Raw genomic sequence first — 21929 nt, forward strand, 5'->3', positions numbered from 1 at the left:
AAGATTCAAGGGCTGAAGTATAGAACTTGGAAGATCCATGGTAAGGAAGTAGGAAGAGGAAGAAGACCCTGTGAAGAGACAGAAGGAATATGATTAGAGAGAGAGGAAGGGAGCCAGGACTTTTGTATTGTGACATGAAGGCCGAGGAGGAGAATGTTTTAAGAGGCAATGTTTTAAGATCAATGAGTGGCCTCACTGTTCTCAAGTGGTCTGGGAAGTTGAGGGGCCGCCAAACGAAAGCCTGTGGACCTGGCACTTAATGGGGACTCCGTGGCTGGCTGCCTTCATTTTTTTTTTTTTTTTTTTTTTTTTTTTGTATTTTTCTGAAGCTGGAAACGGGGAGAGACAGTCAGACAGACTCCCGCATGCGCCCGACAGGGGTCCACCCAGCACGCCCACCAGGGGGCGACGCTCTGCCCACCAGGGGGCAATGCTCTGCCCCTCCGGGGCGTTGCTCTGTTGTGATCAGAGCCACTCTAGCGCCTGGGTCAGAGGCCAAGGAGCCATCCCCAGCACCCGGGCCATCTTTGCTCCAATGGAGCCTCAGCTGCGGGAGGGGAAGAGAGAGACAGAGAGAAAGGAGAGGGGGAGGGGTGGAGAAGCAGATGGGCGCTTCTCCTGTGTGCCCTGGCCGGGAATCGAACCCGGGACTTCTGCATGCCAGGCCGACGCTCTACCACTGAGCCAACCGGCCAGGGCCTGGCTGCCTTCATTTTAAAGGAGACCAGTGGTAGGGGTATTGGGTAGATGGCTGATGAGGCAGTAAAGTTAGGCCTTGCACTCAACCTGGTCAGCAAGCATGCTCCACTTTGCAGTGCTGTATATATGAATATTCTGGGAAAAGTTGTATGTCAATCATATTGATCTGATTTCAGAGATGTCTTATTTTCATTTATGATTGAATGACAAGAAAACCTATATTTGCTAAGTGCTTTCCCGACTATGACCTCATTTGATCCACATAACAATTCTGGAAGGTAAATGTTATTTTCTCCATTTTACAATTGGGAATACTGAGGTTTAGAGTTTAAAGTAATTTACCCAGGTCAGAAAACCAAATAATAGTGACAAAGCTAAGATATTCTTTATGCTACCTCCTGAAACCTGAACATGCACCTTTGTCCATAATGGCTTTTACTTGTCCTTCATGACCCAGATGAAATATAATCTGTGTGCAGCTAAAAATATTTGTTGAATGAACAAAGTAGTGAGTGAGTGAATGAACAGGGATATGATTTGACTTGCCCAAGATAACGAATGTCTGTGGCAAGGACCTTTCCAGTGGCCTTCTCGTTTCAAGTTGTGCCACAGATTCCCATTTCTTCAGCAGTCCTTCATTTACTATGAATAATGCTATACCAAATTGTCACAGAATTAGTGATATAAAAGAACACATTATTATCTTATGGTTCTGTGGGTCAGTAGGGTTTCAGTGGGCTAAAACAGAGGTGTTGGCAAGGCTACATTCCTTTCTGGGCACTCTAGGGGAGAATCTGCTCCCTTGCCTTTTCCGGTTCCCAGAAGCTGTTTGTATTCCTTGCTCGTGGTTCCCGTGCTCCGTTTTCAGAGCTGGAGGATTGCCGCCTCATCTCTCTGACCCACCTTTCTGTTTCTTCTGCCTTTAAGGAGTGTGATTTGATTGGGCCCACCAAGATAATCCAGGCTCGTCCACCCCACGTCAGGGTCCTTAACCTTGATCACATCTGCAAAGTCCCTTTCTCCATGTAAAGTAACATCTTCACAGGTTCTGAGGATGAGGGCAAGGCTGTCTTTGGGGACCACTCTTTTGCCTACCACAAGCCCTCAAATTATGCCATGCTATTTCAGGTTCTGTAATCTTGTTCACTTTACTTCTTCTGTGAGTGCGGTCTCCTGGAGTCAATGTCAAGACTCAAGATGAAAATTTGCCTCTTTCATGGTATTTCCTGGCTCCTTTGCAATCTGAATTGACTCAGTCCTTTTGGTCCTCCCTGGGCCCTTTCAGTACCATCTTAGGGTCTGTAACTTATTTACTTACTCCTTCCCTCCTTCCCTCCCTCCCTCCCTCCCTTTTTGATTGATTGTACAGAGAGAGGAGAGAGCAGTGGGGGAGCAAGAAGTATCAACTCATAGTTGCTTCACTTTAGCTGATCACTGATTGCTTGTGGCAATATTCCCTGACCGAGCAAGCCCAGGGGCTCAAATCAGCAACCTCAGTACTGCAGGTGCACGTACCATCCACTCCGCCACCACAGGCCAGGCAGGTCTGTAACACTTTTATGCATCTGTTTAAGTGTCCCCTCCTGTGCTTAGACCTACCTGGAGCTCCTTAAGTACACACAGGGCTGCCTCTTGGTCAACATTCTATCTCAGTGTGCAGCCCAGGGCCTGGTACATACATAGCATTTTGTTATTTATTTATTTGTTAATGTTTCTTAAATGAGTGAAAGACTGCTTCCCATAGGGAATTTGACTTGATGTGCTGGGATGCAGAAACCCCCTACCCTTAAACCCAGGGGGGCTTGACCTAGATCATAAGCTCAGCCAGTGGCACTGCATGCTCTATGACATAAATTTCATGGAGCAAATAATGACTTTTTGCAGGTCATTAACTTCCTTGATGTAGCTACTGACCAACTTGTGACCTTGGGGAGAGGTCATGGATCCTCATTTTTTTCATCTGAATCAGGAAGAGGTAGAACTGTGTCATCCCCAGAGGCAATAGTACAGGGTTATTGCATGAGCTCTGGAGCCAAACAGCCTGTCTTTGAAGCCTGGACCTCCTTGCTTGCCATGTCCTTTGCGAGTTACTTAACTTAGTTTTTCAGGTTCTTTACCTATAAAATGGGAGAATCACAGCAGCACCTACCTCATAGAATTGTCCTGAGGATTAAATGAATTAAGGTATGCTAAGCATTTAGTATAGTAGTTAACTGTCATCATTATTATCACAAAATTCCTTTTGTGATCTAAAATTTATGATTTCATTTGCCTTGTTTTTTTGTGCGTTTTTTTTAAGAAAAAGGTTCTTTAGACCACCCCCTTCTCTTTTCTTCTCTTCTTCTCCTTTTCCTGCTATCTTTTTTTTTTTTTTTTTTGAGACTTCTTCCTTTTGCTAACAAATCTTACATCCCTGGGCTCCCTTACAGCCTTGCCCTTCCTGGGATGATCTTGGTGTTGGCAGAGCTGCTGACCAGTCTGGGTGGCGCTCCTCTGAGAGTTATCCATGAGATGCATTGCCCCCTGCAGGCCAGAAGCATTGACTGGACTGCCCTGTCCTGGGAGATGAAGCCTGAAGCCCTATCGCCCCCTCTCAAGGTCTGTGCTCTTCTGATTTGGGAATAGTACCAAGAAAGTGAACAACATCTCAACAGAGCCTTATTGAGCACTCCCTGTGTCCCAGTTCCTAACAACAGAGAAGTAAAGGGTGTTAGTGTACAGGCCCTGGAGTCAGGCCACTTGTACTCTAGTCCTGGCTTCCACACATACTAGCCGTGAGATCTGGGCACGTTACTTTGCTGAGCTTCAGTTTCGCATTTGTAAAAAGAGATATAAAAATAGTATTTAATTCATTGTTTAGTTATAAAAATTAAATGAGATAATTCATATAAAATTAGGAGTAGTAAGCAGAAAGAATTCTTAGCAATGGGTAAGAATTAGAAGCTTTTGATTTTCCCAGTGCCTTTGGATTCAATTCTTTACTGTGTTGTTCCATTATTTTGTTTACAATTGTGTGATTTTCCCAATCAACTGCATCCATATTCAAATATTAGTACAAAACCAATTTCAAAGCCAAATATAAATTTTTTTTTATTCAACTTTGATTCAGTTCAGCAAACATTTACTGATGATTCTGTGCTAGGCACTATTCTGAGAGCTGAGAATATAACTTGGAGTAAGGTATGGGTTCTGTCCTCAGATATTTGCAATTTAGAAGGGAAAGTGAGCATTTAAACATTCTAGGGCCAGGCATCCCCAAACTACGGCCCTATGCGGCCCCCTGAGGACATTTATCCGGCCCCCGGCCGCACTTCCGGAAGGGGCACCTCTTTCATTGGTGGTCAGTGAGAGGAGCACTGTATGTGGTGGCTTTCCAATGGTCTGAGGGACAGTGAGCTTGCCCCCTGTGTAAAAAGATTGGGGACAGAGGCAGAGGGGACAGTGAGCTAAGGCACAGAAATGTAAGGAGGCTAGACAGTCTGAACCAGAACAAGGATGTACAAACTGTTTCCTGTGTCTAGAACTTAGTGCATGGAGATAAAGGAGCAGGAGGGCTGGGTGTGAGGGGGGAGAAAAGAGGGTGACCTCATGAGAGGTAAGGCCAAAGAGGGTCGGGTCATCCAGAGCTGAATGCTATACTTAGGAATTAATTGAGGGCAGTGGAGAGAGCCACTGAAGAGTATTTGGTAAGGGAGTGATGTGATCAAGTTGTGTTTTTAAATGTTATTTTTGACTTCACTATAGAAGATAAATTGGAGAAGGCTAGACTGAGGACAGAGATTGGTTAGTAAATAATTGCAGTAGACCCGTGGAGAGGTGATGAGGACCTGAATCAGGGGTAGCAGGGAGGATAAAGAGGCAGCTGGACAGGAAAAGGGAAAGAAAAAATGTTAAGGAGCCTGACATGATGTGTGAATGGTGGTACCATTGAGTGATAGGAAATACAGGAGGAGGGACTGAGGGGAATCATGTTGAATTTCGTTTTCCATTTTAGAAATGTTGAGTTAGAGGTGTTTGCAAAACAAACATCAGAGATGTGTAGTTGGGGACAAATATGTAGGTCTTGTGCTCACTGAGAGCCTTTGGGCTAGAGCAGCAGTTCTCAACCTGTGGGTCGAGACCCCGGCGGGGGTCGAACGACCGGCACACAGGGGTCGCGACCCACAGGTTGAGAACCACTGGGCTAGAGGTACATATTTGGTAGTCGTCTGCTTGCAGATGGTAGTTGGACCACAGGAGTGGGTAGGATTACTCAGGGAAGGCAGATGAAAAAAGAAGAGAAGAGACTAAGAATAATACTGCAGCGAGCAAGGCATCTGCAGCCAGCAGAAGAAATAGAGAAGAAAGAGGAGAACCAGTAAAGACTGTGTCTCAAAAAAAACAGTGGAAGAGGCCCTGGCTGGTTGGCTCAGTGGTAGAGCGTTGGCCTGGTGTGCAGAAGTCCCGGGTTCGATTCCCAGCCAGGGCACACAGGAGAGGTGCCCATTTGCCTCTCCACCCCCCTCTCCCTCTCCTTCCTCTCTGTCTCTCTCTTCCCCTTCTGCAGCAAGGCTCCATTGGAGCAAAGATGGCCCGGGCGCTGGGGATGGCTCCTTGGCCTCTGCCCCAGGCGCTAGAGTGGCTCTGGTCGCGACAGAGCGACGCCCCGGAGGGGCAGAGCATCGCCCCCTGGTGGGCAGAGCGTTGCCCCTGGTGGGCGTGCCGGGTGGATCCCGGTCAGGTGCATGCGGGAGTCTGTCTGACTGTCTCTCCCCGTTTCCAGCTTCAGAAAAATACAAAAAAAAAACCAGTGGAAGAGAATATTTCAGAAGGAAGAAGGCAGCAGTGTCAGGTGCCACTGAAGAATCAAATAACATCAGGATGAAGAAGGCATTGGTTTGACAAGTAGGAGGGCACTCTGTTTTAGAGACTTCTGTGTTTTCAGTTCTTGTATATAAAGCTGGATCAACAGTGCATTTCTTTTTTTTTTTTTTAGGGACAGAGAGAGTCAGAGAGAGGAATAGAAGGGACAGACAGACAGACAGAAACGAAGAGAGATGAGAAGCATCAATCATCAGTTTTTTGTTGTGACACTTCAGTTGTTCATTGATTGCTTTCTCATATGTGCCTTGACTGTGGGCCTTCAGCAGACCAAGTAACCCCTTGCTTGGGCCAGCGACCTTGGGTCCACGCTGGTGAGCTTTTGCTCAAACCAGATGAGCCCACGCCCAAGCTGGCGACCTCGGGGTTTCGAACCTGGGTCCTCTGCATCCCAGTCCGACGCTCTATCCACTGCACGACAGCCTAGTCAGGCGCATTTCTTGGAAAGAGAAAAGGATATGATGGGGAACACATATAGAGAAGGTTCTTGATTCCAAAGAAGCCCGAATGCACCTCTGTTACAGTATAGCCTGCACTGTTAGAAGTGCTTACAGTTTGAACCAACCCACAAGATTGTGAGCTGGAACTCATAGACACACACCGTCCCACTACTCAGAGGAGACCCATGAATAATTTCATTATAAATTCTTTTAGAATTTTTCTTCTGCATATAAACACACATAATGTGTTTATATGTGTACACAAATGTACTTTTTTTTTTTTTTTTTTCTTTTTTCATTTTTCTGAAGTTTGGAAACAGGGAGAGACAGTCAGACAGACTCCCGCATGCGCCCGACCGGGATCCACCCGGCACGCCCACCAGGGGCGACGCTCTGCCCACCAGGGGGCGATGCTCTGCCCATCCTGGGCGTCGCCATGTTGCGACCAGAGCCACTCTAGCGCCTGAGGCATAGGCCACAGAGCCATCCCCAGCGCCCGGGCCATCTTTGCTCCAATGGAGCCTTGGCTGCGGGAGGGGAAGAGAGAGACAGAGAGGAAAGCGTGGCGGAGGGGTGGAGAAGCAAATGGGCGCTTCTCCTGTGTGCCCTGGCCGGGAATCGAACCCGGGTCCTCCGCACGCTAGGCCGACGCTCTACCACTGAGCCAACCGGCCAGGGCACAAATGTACTTTTTTTTAGAGAGAGAGAGAGAGAAAGAGATGAGAAGCTTCAACTTGTAGTTGCCTCACTTTAGTTGTTCATTGATTGCTTCTCATATGTGCCTTGACCAGAGTGCTCAAGCTAAGCCAGTGACCCTGGGCTTCAAGCCAGCAATCGTTGGGTTCAAGCCAGTTACCCATGGGATCTTGTTGATGATTCCATGCTCAAGCCAGAGACCCTACACTCAAGCTGGCGAGTTTGAGCTCAAGCCAGCAACCTCAGGGTTTCAAGCCTGAGACTTCAGCGTCCCAGGTTAACACTCTATCCACTGTGCCACCACCAGTCAGGCCACAAATGTACCTTTGAAAATAAATATTGGCTCATCATGGGGATGCCGGAAGAACAGAGATAGCAGGAAATTGAAAACCTATTTGAAAAAATAATGACAGAAGACTTCCCTAACATAGTGAAGGAACTAGACATACAAGTTCAGTGCAGAGAGTCCCAAACAAGATGAACTCAAAGAGACCCGCACCAAGACGCATCATAATTAAAATGTAAAGGATTAAAGACAGAATCTTAAAAGCAGCAGGAGAAAAGCAGTTAGTTACCTACAAGGGCACTCCCATAAGACTTTCAGCTGATTTCTCAACAGAAACCTTTCATGCTGGATGTAGTTGGCAAAAAATATTCAAAGTGATAAAAAGCAAGGATCTAACAGCCAAGATTACTCTATCCAGCAAAGCTATCATTTAGAATTGAAAGACAGATAAAGAGCTTCCCAGACAAGAAAAAAAACTAAAGGAGTTCACCACCACCAAACCAGTAGTATTTGAAATGTTAAAGCCTCTTCTTTAAGAAGAAAAAAAAAGATAAAAGATTTGAACAATAAAATAGCAATAAAGACATATGTATCAATGACTGAATCTTAAAAATAAACAAGCAGAACAGAAACAGACTCACAGATACAGAGAATATTTTGACACTTGTCAGATGGGGGGATGGGTAAAAAAAGGTGAAGGGATTATGAAGTACAAATTTGGGGGTTGGGAGGCTCTGCCACTGAACCCTACAGAACACAGCCTCCCCAACCCCAGGCACTCAGCCTGCGCATTCAGGGTGTGCCCCCATGTGGGCTGTGCACACCCATCTCTTGTAGTTCAGCCTCATTGTTGTTGCACATCAATGGGAGGGATTTCCCCCCAGGCTGATCGTCTGCAAAGACTGGCTGTGACCTGCAACCACTATCAAGGATCCGCGGGGCTCTGGTGCTTGCTGATTCTGCTCTTTGAGTGTGTCACTTGTGGAGATGGTGGGTGGTACTTTGACATGGTCTGAAGCTGTCCACTGGTACAGTGGTTCCGGGGCTTCCTGGGAGGTGCAGGCCAAGGTCAGCCACTACCTGTGCTCTGCCTGAGGCCACCTGGCATGAGCTATGAAGCAATCTGTAGGTGGTTGCTACTTATGCTGGGCTTGGAGGTGCCCAGGTGAGGCCAAGCTGTGAACTAAGGCTGTCTGCTCTTAGTGCCAGGCCTGTGGCCACAGTGAAAGGTATAGGGCATGCTGAGGCCAGATGCTTGTTTTAGAGATTTTAGGAAAATCTGAAGCATGAGCCATGACAGACCATTTGAATGGAAAAGCCTCTGGAAACAACTTGGATGGCCCTGCAAGTTGATAGGGGTGGGTCCTCAAGGAATCATCAGAACGTGGCAAATAATGTGAGCCAGGTTGATGGAGTCTCAGATATGGCACCCGCCTGCCAGCTCTGTGGGGAGAGGGCGCATCAAAGGAACAATGGCTTCTGCCAGCACTTTGTCTGGCAGAAAGCTGCCCACCCCCAGCTCTCGCCTTGATGCCAGACAATTCAGTCCCTCCCTGTATGCCTCTGTGCCTTTCAAGCTGCTGCCCCTGTGCTGAAGCTCAGAGGGAGTGAGTCTGAGTAAGTCCGTGTGTGGGCCCTTGAGAGGAGCAGCCTGGGGCTCCAGCACCCCTTCCATCTCATTCAGCCACAATCCTCGCTGGTTTTGACAGCCAGAAGTTATGGGGACTTCTCTTCCTGGCACTGGAACCCTGGGTTGGGGACCCTGGTATGGGGTTGGGACCCCTCACTGGTCAGAGGGGTCCCTCCACAGCTGAACTACCCCTCCTGATTTTTATTCACCATATGTGGGTTTGGGACCAGTCTTTTCTGCATCTCCACCCCTACCAATCTCAATATGGCTTCTTTTTCATTTCTTGGTTGTAGGATTTACGTTCAGCCAGATTTCAGGAGGTTCTGAATAATGGTTATTCTGTAGTTTCATTATAATTTTGATGTGGTTGTGAGGAGGCGAGGTACATACCATGTTTACTTACGCCACCATCTTAACTGGAAGTCCCACAGATTTTTTTTTTAATTTTTTTAAAGACTTTATTCAATTTTCAGAGAGGAGAGAGAGGGAAAGAGGGAGAGAGAGGGAAAGAGGGAGAGAGAGGGAGAGAGAGAGAGAGAGAGAGAGAGAAGGGGGAGGAGCAGGAAGCATCCACTCCCATATGTGCCTTGACCAGGTAAGCCTGGGGTTTCGAACCGGCGACCTCAGTGTTCCAAATCTATGCTTTATCCCACTGCGTCACCACAGGTCAGCCTTTTTTTTTTTTTTTTTTTCCTGAAGCTGGAAACGGGGAGAGACAGACTCCTGCATGCGCCCGACCAGGATCCACCCGGCATGCCCACCAGGGGGCGACGCTCTGCCCACCAGGGGGCGATGCTCTGCCCCTCCGGGGCGTAGCTCTGTTGCGACCAGAGCCACTCTAGCGCCTGGGGCAGAGGCCAAGGAAGCCATCCCCAGCGCCCGGGCCATCCTTGCTCCAATGGAGCCTCGCTGCAGGAGGGGAAGAGAGAGCCAGAGAGGAAGGCGAGGGGGAGAGGTGGAGAAGCAGATGGGCGCTTCTCCTGTGTGCCCTGGCCGGGAATCGAACCTGGGACTTCTGCATGCCAGGCCAACGCTCCACCACTGAGCCAACCGGCCAGGGCCACAGATTTTTTAAAATTCTGTCAATCATTTTACATTTATTAGCTGGATAAAGAACATTTATTCCCTCAATAACTAAAGCTACTTGGTTGTTCTGAAATATAAGAAAGATAAGATGTACCAGAAAGATAAGAATGCTTAATTCATTTTCTTTTATTGTAGTTTTGGATTAAGGAATTGGTACCGTAGTTGTTCTAAGTATCTATTGATCATGCTTCTATTTTATGACTTACTATATTGACTAGTCCAGTGATTCTCTCCCAGTGATTATCTTATAATCTTAGTCTTTGAGAAATGGTCATTTGCACAAAAGCCTTCAAATCCTTCAGAGGGTGAATTACTTTCTAATTGCTATAGCATGTCAGCCCAAGTCCATCTGGTCCTGTACTTTACAGGAGACAGAACAACCTTTTTTTTTTCTGTTTTCTCTTATTTTGTTCAGGTCACACTGTGAACAAGATGCGTCAGCACTCAGATTCGGAAGTGGCTTGTCTTGCCAGAGAAGTTTACACTGAGTGGAGAACTTTTATTGAGAAACATGCAGATAGACCATCTATTGAAGTCCGAAGTGATTCCAAAACTGAGACATTTAGGAAAAACGCCCAGAAATTACTCTCAGAAGTGTTGGAATTAGAGGTAATGTCTGGTTGTAATGTGATTTCTAGGAGGTCTTTTTTTTGTTGTTGTTGTTTTTTAGTGAGAGAGAGACAGACAGGGACAGACAGACGGGAAGAGAGAGAGATGAGAAGCATCAAGTCTTTGTTGCAGCACCATATTTGTTCATTGATTGCTTTCTTATGTATCTTGACCCAGGAGCTCCAGCTAAGCCAGTGACCCTTTACTCAAGTGCTCAAGGCAGCAACCTTGGGCTTCAAGCCAGCGACCTTTTGGCTCGAGCTAATGACCATGGGGTCACGTCTGTGATCCCAGACTCAAGCCAGTGATCCCATGCTCAAGCTGGTGAGCCTGTGCTCAAGCTGGCAACCTCGGAGTTTCGAACCTGAGTCCTCTGCATCCCAGGCCGACACTCTACCCACTGCATCACCACCTGGTCAGGCTAGGAGCTCTTAATTGAGTGAGCTTCACATTTTCATAGTGGACTTTCATAGTCTTAATGTTATGGCTTTATTCTGCTTTTTCTATAAGCATTCTGGATTTGTAATCATTTTGGGAGATAGGGTTGTACAGAGGAACTAGAAAGACCTTGACTAAAACCCTGGCTCTAGTATGTACCAGCTGTGGCACCTTAGGCAAATCCCTTGACATTTTTTTTTAATTAACTTATTAGAGAAAGAGAGAGAAACATCAATTTATCATTCCACTTACTTATTCTTTCATTAGTTGATTCTCATATGTGCCCTGACTGTGGGTTGAACCCATAAACTTGACGTAGAATGCTGTAACCAACTGAGCTATCCAGCCAGGGCCTCCCTTTACGTTTTTGAGACTAAATTTTTTTTATATGGAAAGTAATTCTTATACTTACCACCTAAGGTTATTGGAAAGAATTAATCAACCATTTATGTAAAAAAATTAGTATAGTGCCTGGTGATTAGAAGTCACTTAATAAATGTTGGCTGCTTCCATTTAAAATTCTTTTCCTTCCCACTGTAGCAAAAATTCTGGGGTGAACTGTGTTATGCAATATCAATGACAAAATAAATAGCTGTTTATTGAAAAGACTTTACTCCCGCATTTATTGTCCATACTCATACCTTTAGTTCTAAAGCTATGTCTCAATTCAGTAGACATAATTCCTGTTCTCTAACCAGCAGTTCAGATGACATTAGTTGTTTGAAGCATACATGCTAGAAGGATTTTTGCTCATTAACAATATTAATAACCATCATCAAACAAACCTTAGGGGTCGATTTATACTCTGGAAAAATCAGACATGTAACATCTATATTTTTTCTTCTTCTTAGGGTATCCTTATTAAAGTTTTCTTAAGAATAACAATATTATTAACAAAAAAAGCAATTTAGAAGTCTGATTTAAATGCTAAATCGCTGAAAAATATTTTAGCCTTTCTATTTTAATAATGCATCCACAAAAAGAAGGTAAATGGACTTGTAGTATATTATTTACTTTTTTAAAATAAAGTTTTGGGTTTTAAATATAAACTTATAATAGAAAATGAGAAAAATTTAGAAAGGAAAAATAAGGTCACCATTGAAACATTGGTGCATTTTCTGTTTGGTGAATTATTGTGGCTTTTTAAATGAATGCTATAAAGTTATGATTATCCCAGATTATTAAGAGCCAGTTATGTGCCAAATGTTCCATAAGATAAATCAAGTTTTATTGATTATTTAAATAACACTGCAGAAAATCGACAATTATTTACATTTGGATAGTCTTATTAATCTTAAATCAGTGCCAGTTAGTGTCATTTTGTATATCCTTTTCTATATATGTTTATTTTTTCATTTATAATTTTTAATGTTTGCTAGTTCAGCGAATTGCTATGCTGTTAAATTTGCTTACCTTTTCCTAAAAGAAGCTTTAATGAATATTAAATCTTTGGAAGGGAGAAAAAATTTGAAGGTTGTAAGTCTCATTTTCCAGAGTATTGATTAGCCAATAAGACTTGCTATTTGATATTTTAAATAAAGTTTTTATTTTAAATAAACCAAAATTAGTACAGAAACATAGGATGTGGGTACATAATAAGTAGTTAATGTGGTGGTAAATAGCAGTTCCCTGTGGTATCTTTTTACGTAAATGATAATAACGAAGCACTGCTTGTAAGGATTAATGAGTAGTTTGCCTACTATATTAAACTCCATAATAATTATCCTTTTAGTTTATCCATTAATTATCCTTTAAATGGCACATCGAGTGGTAAGCACTCAAGTGTTACAAAGCAAAGTTAAAAAAGTGATACATTCGTTAGTGCTTTCTAATGTAATTGGAAAAAATATCAGATTAAGCATAGTTGAGTGGTTTTGTTCCCAAAGAGTAAAATTTAAAAATTAAAAGGATGCATCGTACTCTGTTCCCTGGCGAAAAAAATCATCTATTTTTCTTGCATAAACAGTATTTGATAGTAATTTTATAAGTTTGATATGTTAGAGAATTTTATATAATAAACGCTTTTGCATAACAGCTAACACTTAGCACCTATTATCATCTGAAACATTTTCATATTAGGGTAAATCAATGACCCATTCTTTGACAGTAAGCAATGTTTAGTGCATTCAAATCAGACATCCGATCTCCACAAATGTGCTTTATCAGACAGTAAGCCGTTGGGTAAGTTATTGGTCCAATGACTAAAAAGCCTTTCCAGTTTGATCCTAGCATGTGTTTTTGCAGATCTACTCATTACATTTTTGTAGAAAAAATGTCTTCATGTTATTTGTTTTGGTCATATTCTTTAATAGTGAAAGCCACAGATGTGGAATATACACACACAGTCAAATGTGTCTCTTTATTACTGTATAGCTCTTGCTTTCCGGGTTCATGGATTGTTTCCTTGTTCTTGGGATAATGGAATAGATGAATAGAAACTCCCATTGTTGAGACCCTGGCTCCATTCCCCTTTACTTTCTCCCTTCCGGATCTTCTTTGTTCCTCCCTATCTTTTAGATCTTTCCTCATATGAACATCCCCTGTGGTGTCATTCTCTTACTTCCCCTTCCTCATTATCCACTCTCCTTCCTACCTCATAGCCTGTGATCATTTTCCTATTATGTCATTAAAAAAAAAAAGAACCTGATTCTCAAAGTGAGCCTGTATCATTAAGAGTTATGAAACACTGGCTGGTTGGCCCAGTTGGTTGTCAGATGGTGCTAATGAGATCCAGGTCAGGGGTACATCCCCATATGGGACTGTTAGTTTTTTCTTTGTTTAATGGTCTCAAACTGCACCTCTGGCTTTGACCAGCTCTTTCATAAATGTATTTAAATGGTCAAAAAAAAGTGTGGTTAGATATGTACGAATTCAAGCATGCTATTTGTACTAAAACTCACACAAAGTTTGCTTCCAGTGGATATTCAATTCAATAAATGTTTAGTACTGCTCCACTAGTGCCAGGGGAGAATGCAAATATAAGTGAGTTGCATTCGTTATCTTAAGAAAGCTTACTTGCCCTGACCAAATAGCTCAGTTGGTGAGAGCATCGTCCTGAAGTGCAGAGGTTGCCAGTTCGATCCCTGGTCAGGGCACGTACAGGAACAGATCGATAGTCCTGTCTCTCTCTCTCGCCATTCCTCTCTCTCTAAAATCTATACAATAAACATTAAAAAAAGAAGAAGAAGTAGGAAATCTCAAAAAAATTATATGGTATTAAGAAAGCTTACTCTCTCCTGGTTCAGAGCCTGTAAATGACTAATATAAGACAAGACTATATCTGAAATAGTGGTACTAGCACGTGGTGTAGACACACAAAGGACAGAATGTGAAATCTGATGGGCGGATCTGGGAAGGTTGTATGGAAGAGATGGCAATTGAACTGGCCTTTGCAAGAGGGGTAGGTTTTTGCTAACTAGAAAATATATATAAAATAAAAACATATTTCATATCTGTTATATATAAGATGTTATTGAAAGAGTAGGAAAGGAGAGCACTTACATGGGGAAAACAGGAAATTTATTTAACAGATACAATATTTACTAAGTTCTTACCATGTGCTAGTACCTATGCTAGGCATGGGGAGTTTAGAAATGGATCCAACACAGTATCATCCCTAGATGGGCTCACAGTCTTCTTGGGGAGATAGGCAAATAAATAGTTACAGTACAGTGTGGAGAGTTCTGCACTTAAGGTACACACAGGAAGAAGGCCTTGTTCCCTTACTTTATAAAGGGCTTACAGACGTGGCAGACATCACTAATTGATTATGGCACCATTTCCTACTGAGGCCAGAATCCTTGATGAAAGATAGCTCTAGGTGGTCATGTTTTATATCTTCTCCTAGCTATAGCCAATTTGTCCAGGATAGAACAACTGAATAACTCACAGGTACAAATAGATAGGGAAGGCAGATCAGATTCTCTGCCTCTGAGAAATGTGAACTAGGAAATACTAAAAAAACAACAATGGGAATGTTGAGACAGAACAGATGTTGGAGGAGTTCTGAGGAAGCAGAGGCCGTGAGTAGAGATGTGTAGAATATGGGGGGAGAAAAAGGCAGTTAGAATTGGTAGCAAGTAAGGCAAATAGAGAGGAGGAAAAATCTGTGAGGAGGAGACCAAGCAGATCATGAGAGACCCAGGGAATATGGTCCCTAAATAAGTCCCTAGGTTTTCTATAACATTCCCAGTCCTATTTCTACAGATGCATCTCACAGCAAAACCCCTTTTTCTCAAGGTCTCAGTGAGACTCTGGTCCTTTAGCTAAGTCCCCAAAAGTCTTACCTAAATCACTAAGTTAGGACCCATTGGAAAGGACTCAACAACTTGGGAAAGTTTGTATTATCCAAAGGCAGTCATAAGTAGGCATTCTTCACTTCGTGCAGTGAACTTGTTATACAAAAAGGTACATGACATTTTCCCATATAATTTACATTTTAGTGTCCCTGATGTTTTTCTTAATTTCTTCATTCAGATTGGCCTTCATTTAGTTAGAAAGCACGTGTGAGAATTGTTAGATGCTTGCTCCCTATTCCCACCACATGGCTGATAGAACACCTATTCCACAACCCCATGGTTGTTTGTGTACACGCATCTCCTCTCTAGGCTGGGTCCTAGAAAGGCAGGGTCAGGTCTTTTCTGCTCAGTTTCCCCACTACCCAGATCAGGACAGACTCAGGGTAGCGACTCAGCAGCTATTTGCTAAATGAAATATGTATGAGTATCTAGTTATGTGAATTCCAAGGCACCCTCAGAGTTTTTTGTTGTTGTTGTTGTTTGTACAATATAAATACTACAGTTTGATGGAATGACCTTTTTAAATGTGTGCATACACCCTTTATCCCTAAACAACTACTCCTTTCAACTTGGGTGGTGAACACACAATACAGTACAGTGTACAAACAATGTGTTGTGGAATTGTGCACCCAAAACCTGTGTAATTTTGTTAACCAGTGTCACCCCAATAAATTTAGTAAAAAGGAAAAAACATTTACTTATTATTATTATTTTCTTAAGTGAGAGGCAGGGAGATAGAGAGACAGACTCCCACATGCGCCTGACTGGGATCCACCTGGCAACCCCCTACAGGGCAATGCTCTGCCCATTGGGGGCACTGCTCCATTGCTCAGCAACCGATCCACTTCAGTGCCTAAGGCAAGGCCATGGAGCCATCCTCAGTGCTCAGGGCTCAACAGCTCGAACCATTAGAGCCATGGCTGCAGGAGGGGAAGGGGGGGTGGAGAAGCAGATGGTCGATTCTTCTGTGTGCCTTGACTGGGAATCAAACCCAGGACTTCCACACAGAGGGTCAACACTCAACCACTGAGCCAACCAGCCAGGGCAAAAAAACATTTTCTTGACATTAAACTAAGTGAATCTCTAAACAGTCTCACACTGGATTGAGGAGGTTCTCTGGCAAATGTTGTTGGGCAAATGCTGGGCAGACAGCCAGCCACCCTTGCAGCCTCCTAAAGTAATCTACCAGGGCTGCCTTAGGCCACAGGCTAGTTCAGTGCCCACCTTGGCGGCCCTGAAAAGCTTGAGGAGTCTGGGTTCCGGAGAGACAGGACGCCACGTCCACTCACTCCAGCACAGGCCTGGATGGTTAGTCAGTGATCAGGACCATAAACGTCCCTGAATGTCTTTTGTCTCCTATTCCTAGGCAGATGTCTAGGCCTGGACATTCATTCTCTATTTCTCCCTCAGTCCTATTCTGTTCCCTTCTTGGTCCTTATTTCTTCCAAGTTTCTTTTTTCTGTTTGTTTTGGTCCATCCATTCCTTATATTAGGATATTTTATCAAATGTCACATGATCCTTTTTTATTTCTGGTGCACTTTTTTTTTCCCTTAAAATTTCTTTCCTGACGGTGTGGCCCTGGCTGGCTTGCCCAATGCACTGCTGCCCTCTTTCCCAGCACTCGGCACACTCCCAGTCCCTGTTCACTGCTTGTTCTGACTGGACTGTGCTCTTTGTGGAGTCAGACCCTGTACCAGCCTTTGTTACTGCTTTTTCCTCTCCCCAAGCACAGAGCCTGGCACATAGTAAGTGCTATATAAATACTTGAATGAAGGGGGAAAGGAAGTAAGAGAGAGAAATTTGTGCCTCGTATTCAAGGAACTCGCTGTTAGGGGAGACAAACAAAAAATGGATCATCAAACTGTATTATGATAATGACTGAGGGAAGCTCAGGACATTGTGTAACCCAAAGAAGAACTTTCAGCCCTCTGAGCTAGGATTTGATTTTTGGCATTTTGCTTTTTAGCTGAATTTTGACATACAAATAGGAAGGTATTTCCTAGGGAAAGTGGACCTTGCTGAGGGACACGTACCTGTGCAGAGGCGCAGAGGTTGGTGAAGGCAGCTTAGCGGGCCCCTGCGGCCCGTGCTCAGGACTGGGTGGGGAGTGGCTGGAACGGGCCTGGAAAGAGAGGTAGGACTGGGCTTTCTGACCAGCAGCCCCGCTACCCTGGATCCAGACTGGACAGATCCCAGACCTGTCCTACAGTGATTATGTCTGTGTCTGTAGGAGGATTTGGGCCTGAGCCAGACCACCCCAGAATTGCTACAGGTTCCATCCCCAAGCCTGCTCTGCTTAGTTGACCCTGCAAGCGTCTCCCCAAACTCTCCCGGGCTCTCAGAATGTTGAGGGGGCACTTTGTGTGGCGAAAGGGAAGAACATGAACTTCGGAGTTGGGGTTCCAGGTCAGAGTCCCGGCTCTGCCTCTTAGTGGTTATAAGACCTTGAACCTTTCTTTACCTTTGATTCCATTTCCTCATCTGTAAAATGAGGTAATAGGAGTTGTGAGCATTAAATGTGAAAAGTGATTTATAACTGCTCTACACACATATTAGGATCCAGACCCAGTGTTTCTGAAATGCACTAAGGGGTTAAAGGCACTTTTAAAACAACCCCCCCCCTGCCAAAAATTATAAACTGTTATGCTGATTTATTACCCTTGGTCTTCGTTTCCTGGTTGGTAAAGTACAGGGCCCAGTACTCGTTGCTTAGTTCAGGCCAGTTTCCTGTTATAATGGCAAATATTACCACCCGGCAGGGGTTGTGAATGAGGTCCCTGTCACAAAGCACATGGCCTTGTTCCTTAATTGCCAGGGTGGAATTAATTTGCTCTTCCTGTTTCTCTTGTGACAGGAAGTAGATGTCCTTGAATCTCAGTTGATTAATGGAAGCTTCTGAGCAGAGTGCTCCAGCCTCTCTTGTTTTTAAATCCTTATGCAATGCAAGGCCCTAATTTGATAATTTTGCTGTTTTTTAGATGGATCACCTACTGGTTGAAAATATTGAGCGGGAAACGTTTCATCTCTGCTCCCGCCTCATTAATGGGCCTTACCGGCGGACGGTGAGAGCCCTGGTCTTCACATTAAAGCACCGAGCTGAAATCCGGGCTCAGCTGAAGAACGGCTCTCTGCCGGTTGGCACGTTTGTACAGACCCACAAAAAATGACCGGAGGATGGTTCTAACCCTGGGCTTGGCAGAAAAGAAAACGTGCCCCCCTCTGCCATTCAAAGACTCTTTTGAGTCTGGCTGATGGCTGACACTGGCTGTGCTAAATTTTCCCATGGTGCCATTCCTTCAGACAGAGGCTGCAGAGAGCCTGGGAGCCAGGCCTGCAGGAAGCGCTTCATTAGCTGCAGCACCCGGTGCTGCCTAACAGGACGCGCACTGGCTGTCACTAGGAAGCGCTGTACGGTTGCTATCACCCAGCACAGCGAAAAGGTGATGGATTTCACTGCGAGTATGCCAAGGACACCTCTAAACTTCCCCCGTGTCAGGCAGATGAAGTTAGTACTTTATTTCGCCACCCTGCAGGTAACTGAAACTCAATTACTGCTGCCGCTCACTCGGCTCCATCCCCCTGAGTTTAGATAGCTCCGGTGCCTCTCAGAACTCCCCTGTCTATTCTCTTTGCTCTACCCCAGGGGTGAGCCTGCCAGAGCCAGCCAACTACCCCTTCTTTCCAGAACTCACTTATCTGAACGTTTCAGCTCTCCCCGGAAGACCTTCTGTGTTGGTCTCTGGAGCCCCCATGCTGAGGCTTCTAATGAAGAACTGGCTTGAAGCGTCCCTACACCTTGGGGTTTATTTGAATACTTGGCTCTCTCAGTTTAGGGCTCTGTAGAAGATACATAATGAAATTTCTCTTGAAATGAATTACTGTAGTAGAAGAATTGCATATATATATTTTAAAATGCAATACCTCTGTATAAGTCTGCTTGAACAATTATGTAAATGATATTTGCTTTTTTTAGAGTAATAATAAACTGGGGCTTCCCCACCCCCAAAGCAAAAGATATGGCTTGTGCATTGAAAAGTGTTTTGGGTTGAGTAGCTGGTGAAAATAAAAAATGGTTGGGCAAGAATTTGAAAGAGATAGCTAGAGCCAAGGAAGGTTTTCTAGAAGGTTTGGGAAGACTGGAGCATGTTTGTAATATGAAAAGAAGGAGCTATTAAAACAGTTTAAAATACAAAAATAGACAGGATGGGTTAGAAAGGATAGAAAGGAAGGAACTAACATTGTCTACCTTCTAAGTGGTGGATAATTTATTAGTATTTATATAGTCTTTTTTAATCCTGTTTAAACCTCTCACCTGTTGTTAGGAGGTATTGTTTCAGTGTTTTTTAGATTTCTTCATTTACTCAGCAACCATTTATTGAACACCCATTCCACGTGGTACTGTGGGTACCTAGCAGCAGCTGCAGGTGAGACCCTGAGGCTTACCAAGTAGAAGTATCTTGTTCAGTTTCCTATTGCTAGCAAGTCCTAGAGCTAGAATAATAATTAAGCACCTACCATGTGCTTAGCACTGTGATAGACATTTATGTAATAATAATATCCAATTAAAGATAAGAAAAGTGAGGCTCAGAATGGTTTAGTAACTTACTGAAGGTCACACAGATAGTGAATGGCAGAGCTAAGATTCAAAACCCATGTCTATTTGACTGGATACAGTCTCCCAGGTTAATTAATTTCATTCGCTCTCTCATGGTTACATACAGATGACATTCCAATTTGTATCTTCAGACCATACATGCTCCCTGAGTGTCCGATGATTTCTTCTAGATGCCCCATGGGTATCTCAGATATTATATGTCTTCTCTCACTGGGCAATGCTGGCAACCCAGGTACTTTAGCTAGGAACCTGGGGCTCAGCCTAGATGCCTCCTCTCCTACCCTTTCCCAACCAACCCCTAATACTTTTACTTCTCACGTATATTTAGAATCTCTTGCCTCTTCTCCATCTCTGCTGCCACTTTAGGACTTAATCCTCTGTTTCCCAGGTTGTCTACATGGCTTCCTAACTGGTAGCTTTGCGCCCAGTCTTAACCTCAAACTCACCTCTCTATACTAGAAACAAAAGGACACATCAAAGCTGGAAATCTCACCTGCCCCTCTCCCTCTAAGTGTGTTCACATGCTATTTTCTCTCTGAAATGCTGTGCTCTACCTGACTCCCCCTCCTGCCCCTACCATAATACCCTGTGTATTGTTCTGGACATATCCACGTGTTCTGTGGTTGTGCGTTTGATTCCATCTCCCCACTAGATTGTAGCCCAACAGCGTGGTGGTTACCAGAGCCGAAGGGAGGGCAGGGGGAAGAGAAAGAGGATAAAGGGGGTCAAGCATATGGTGATGGAAAGACACAGACGTTGGGTGGGAAGCATACAATGCAATATACAAATGATGTATTATAGAATTGTACACCTGTAACTTAACTTAAAAAAAAATAATGTAAGCCTGACCAGGCAGTGGCGCAGTGGATAGAGCGTCGGACTGGGATGCAGAGGACCCAGGCTCAAGACCCCGAGGTCGCCAGCTTGAGCATGGGTTCATCTGGTTTGAGCAAAAGCTCACCAGCTTGGACCCAAGGTCGCTGGCTCGAGCAAGGGGTTACTCGGTCTGCTGAAGGCCCACAGTCAAGGCACATATGAGAAAGCAATCAATGAACAACTAAGGTGTCACAATGAAAAACTAATGATCGATGCTTCTCATCTCTCTCTGTTCCTGTCTGTCTGTCCCTATCTATTCCTCTCTCTGACTCTTTCTATGTCCCTGTAAAAAATAAAATAAAATAAAAAAATAATGTAAACCCTGGCCAGATAGCTCAGTTGGTTGGAGTGTCAACCTGATGCATCAAAGTTGTGGGTTTGATCCCTAGTCAGGGCACATGCAGGAGTCAACCAGCAAATACACAAGTAGGTATAACTACAAGTAGATGTTTCTCTGTCTCTCTCTAAAAATCAATTTTAAAAAATTTAGCCTTGTCTGAATGGTGCAGTGAATAAAGTGTCCCCTCGCACCAAGGTCACGGGGTCGATCCCCAGTCAGGACATGTACAAGAAGTGATCAGTGAGTGCACAACTAAATGGAACAACTAAGTAGAACGAGTTGGTGCGCCTCTCCTCTCTCTCTTACTCCCCCCTCCAAATCAATGTAAAAATTTTAAAAATAAAGGAATTTGTTTTAAATTATTTTTAATAAATAAGTAAAAGAATTTAAGCTTCATGAAAGTAGAGTCTTTGTTTTGTTCCCTGCTGTATCTCCAGCACCTAGAACAAAGCCTAATACAAACTCAAGTCTCCTTAACTATTGAATAGTTGAATGACTAGTTGTGGGTCTACCAAAAAGGTATCTAATCAAATTAGGTGATACTTCCTGGAGGAGGTGATACCTGTGTGCGGTGCGATTTTAAAGGTCAGAAGTAGTTAACTTGGTGGTTGAGGTGTGTGCCTGGCAAAGAAAGCAGAGTATGGAAAGAATCAGAACTGTGAGGTGCTGGAAGGTGACTGGTGTGGCCAGAGGAGAGGAGAGTAGCTGGAAATGAGGCAGGAGAGGAAGGCAAGGACCAGGACAAGTCTGAAGGGTCTTGAGCAACAGGTGAAAGTTTGTGGACTGGTTCTAAGCAGGAGCTGATCGGTTTTTTTGTTAACAGGCTGTAGAAGAGAAGCTGGAGCAGGGAGAGAGACTAGAAGTCAGACGCTTCCCTTTATAAGCAACCAAAAAGTTGTGCTAACCTAAAAACCCAGAGTAGGTTGAAAACAAATTGTTCTGTGGCTGAAAGGCTTCAGTGGTGATAGTTGGAAAGTAAAATGATTGCAGAGATGTGCTTTGGAGATTTGGAAAGCAGGCTGTGTTATTTGTGGCTGTTTTCTCCTTGACACATG

General features: G+C 44.1%; 1 protein-coding gene across 2 annotated transcripts in view; it reads left to right on the forward strand.

The window, feature by feature from the left end:
* The window catches only part of TCEANC2 (transcription elongation factor A N-terminal and central domain containing 2), a 42245-nt gene extending 23195 nt beyond the window's left edge, over window positions 1-19050 (forward strand). For both annotated transcript variants that reach the window (XM_066376360.1, XM_066376361.1), the window contains exons 4-5: window positions 10113-10306; window positions 18022-19050. In XM_066376360.1, coding sequence (XP_066232457.1) covers window positions 10113-10306; window positions 18022-18210 — 383 coding nt within the window. In that variant the 3' untranslated portion in view covers window positions 18211-19050. The remainder of the gene's footprint in view (window positions 1-10112; window positions 10307-18021) is intronic.
* Window positions 19051-21929: the final 2879 nt, after the last annotated feature.

The sequence above is a fragment of the Saccopteryx leptura genome, chromosome 3, assembly GCF_036850995.1.
Source record: "Saccopteryx leptura isolate mSacLep1 chromosome 3, mSacLep1_pri_phased_curated, whole genome shotgun sequence".
NCBI classification, from domain to species: Eukaryota; Metazoa; Chordata; class Mammalia; order Chiroptera; family Emballonuridae; genus Saccopteryx; species Saccopteryx leptura.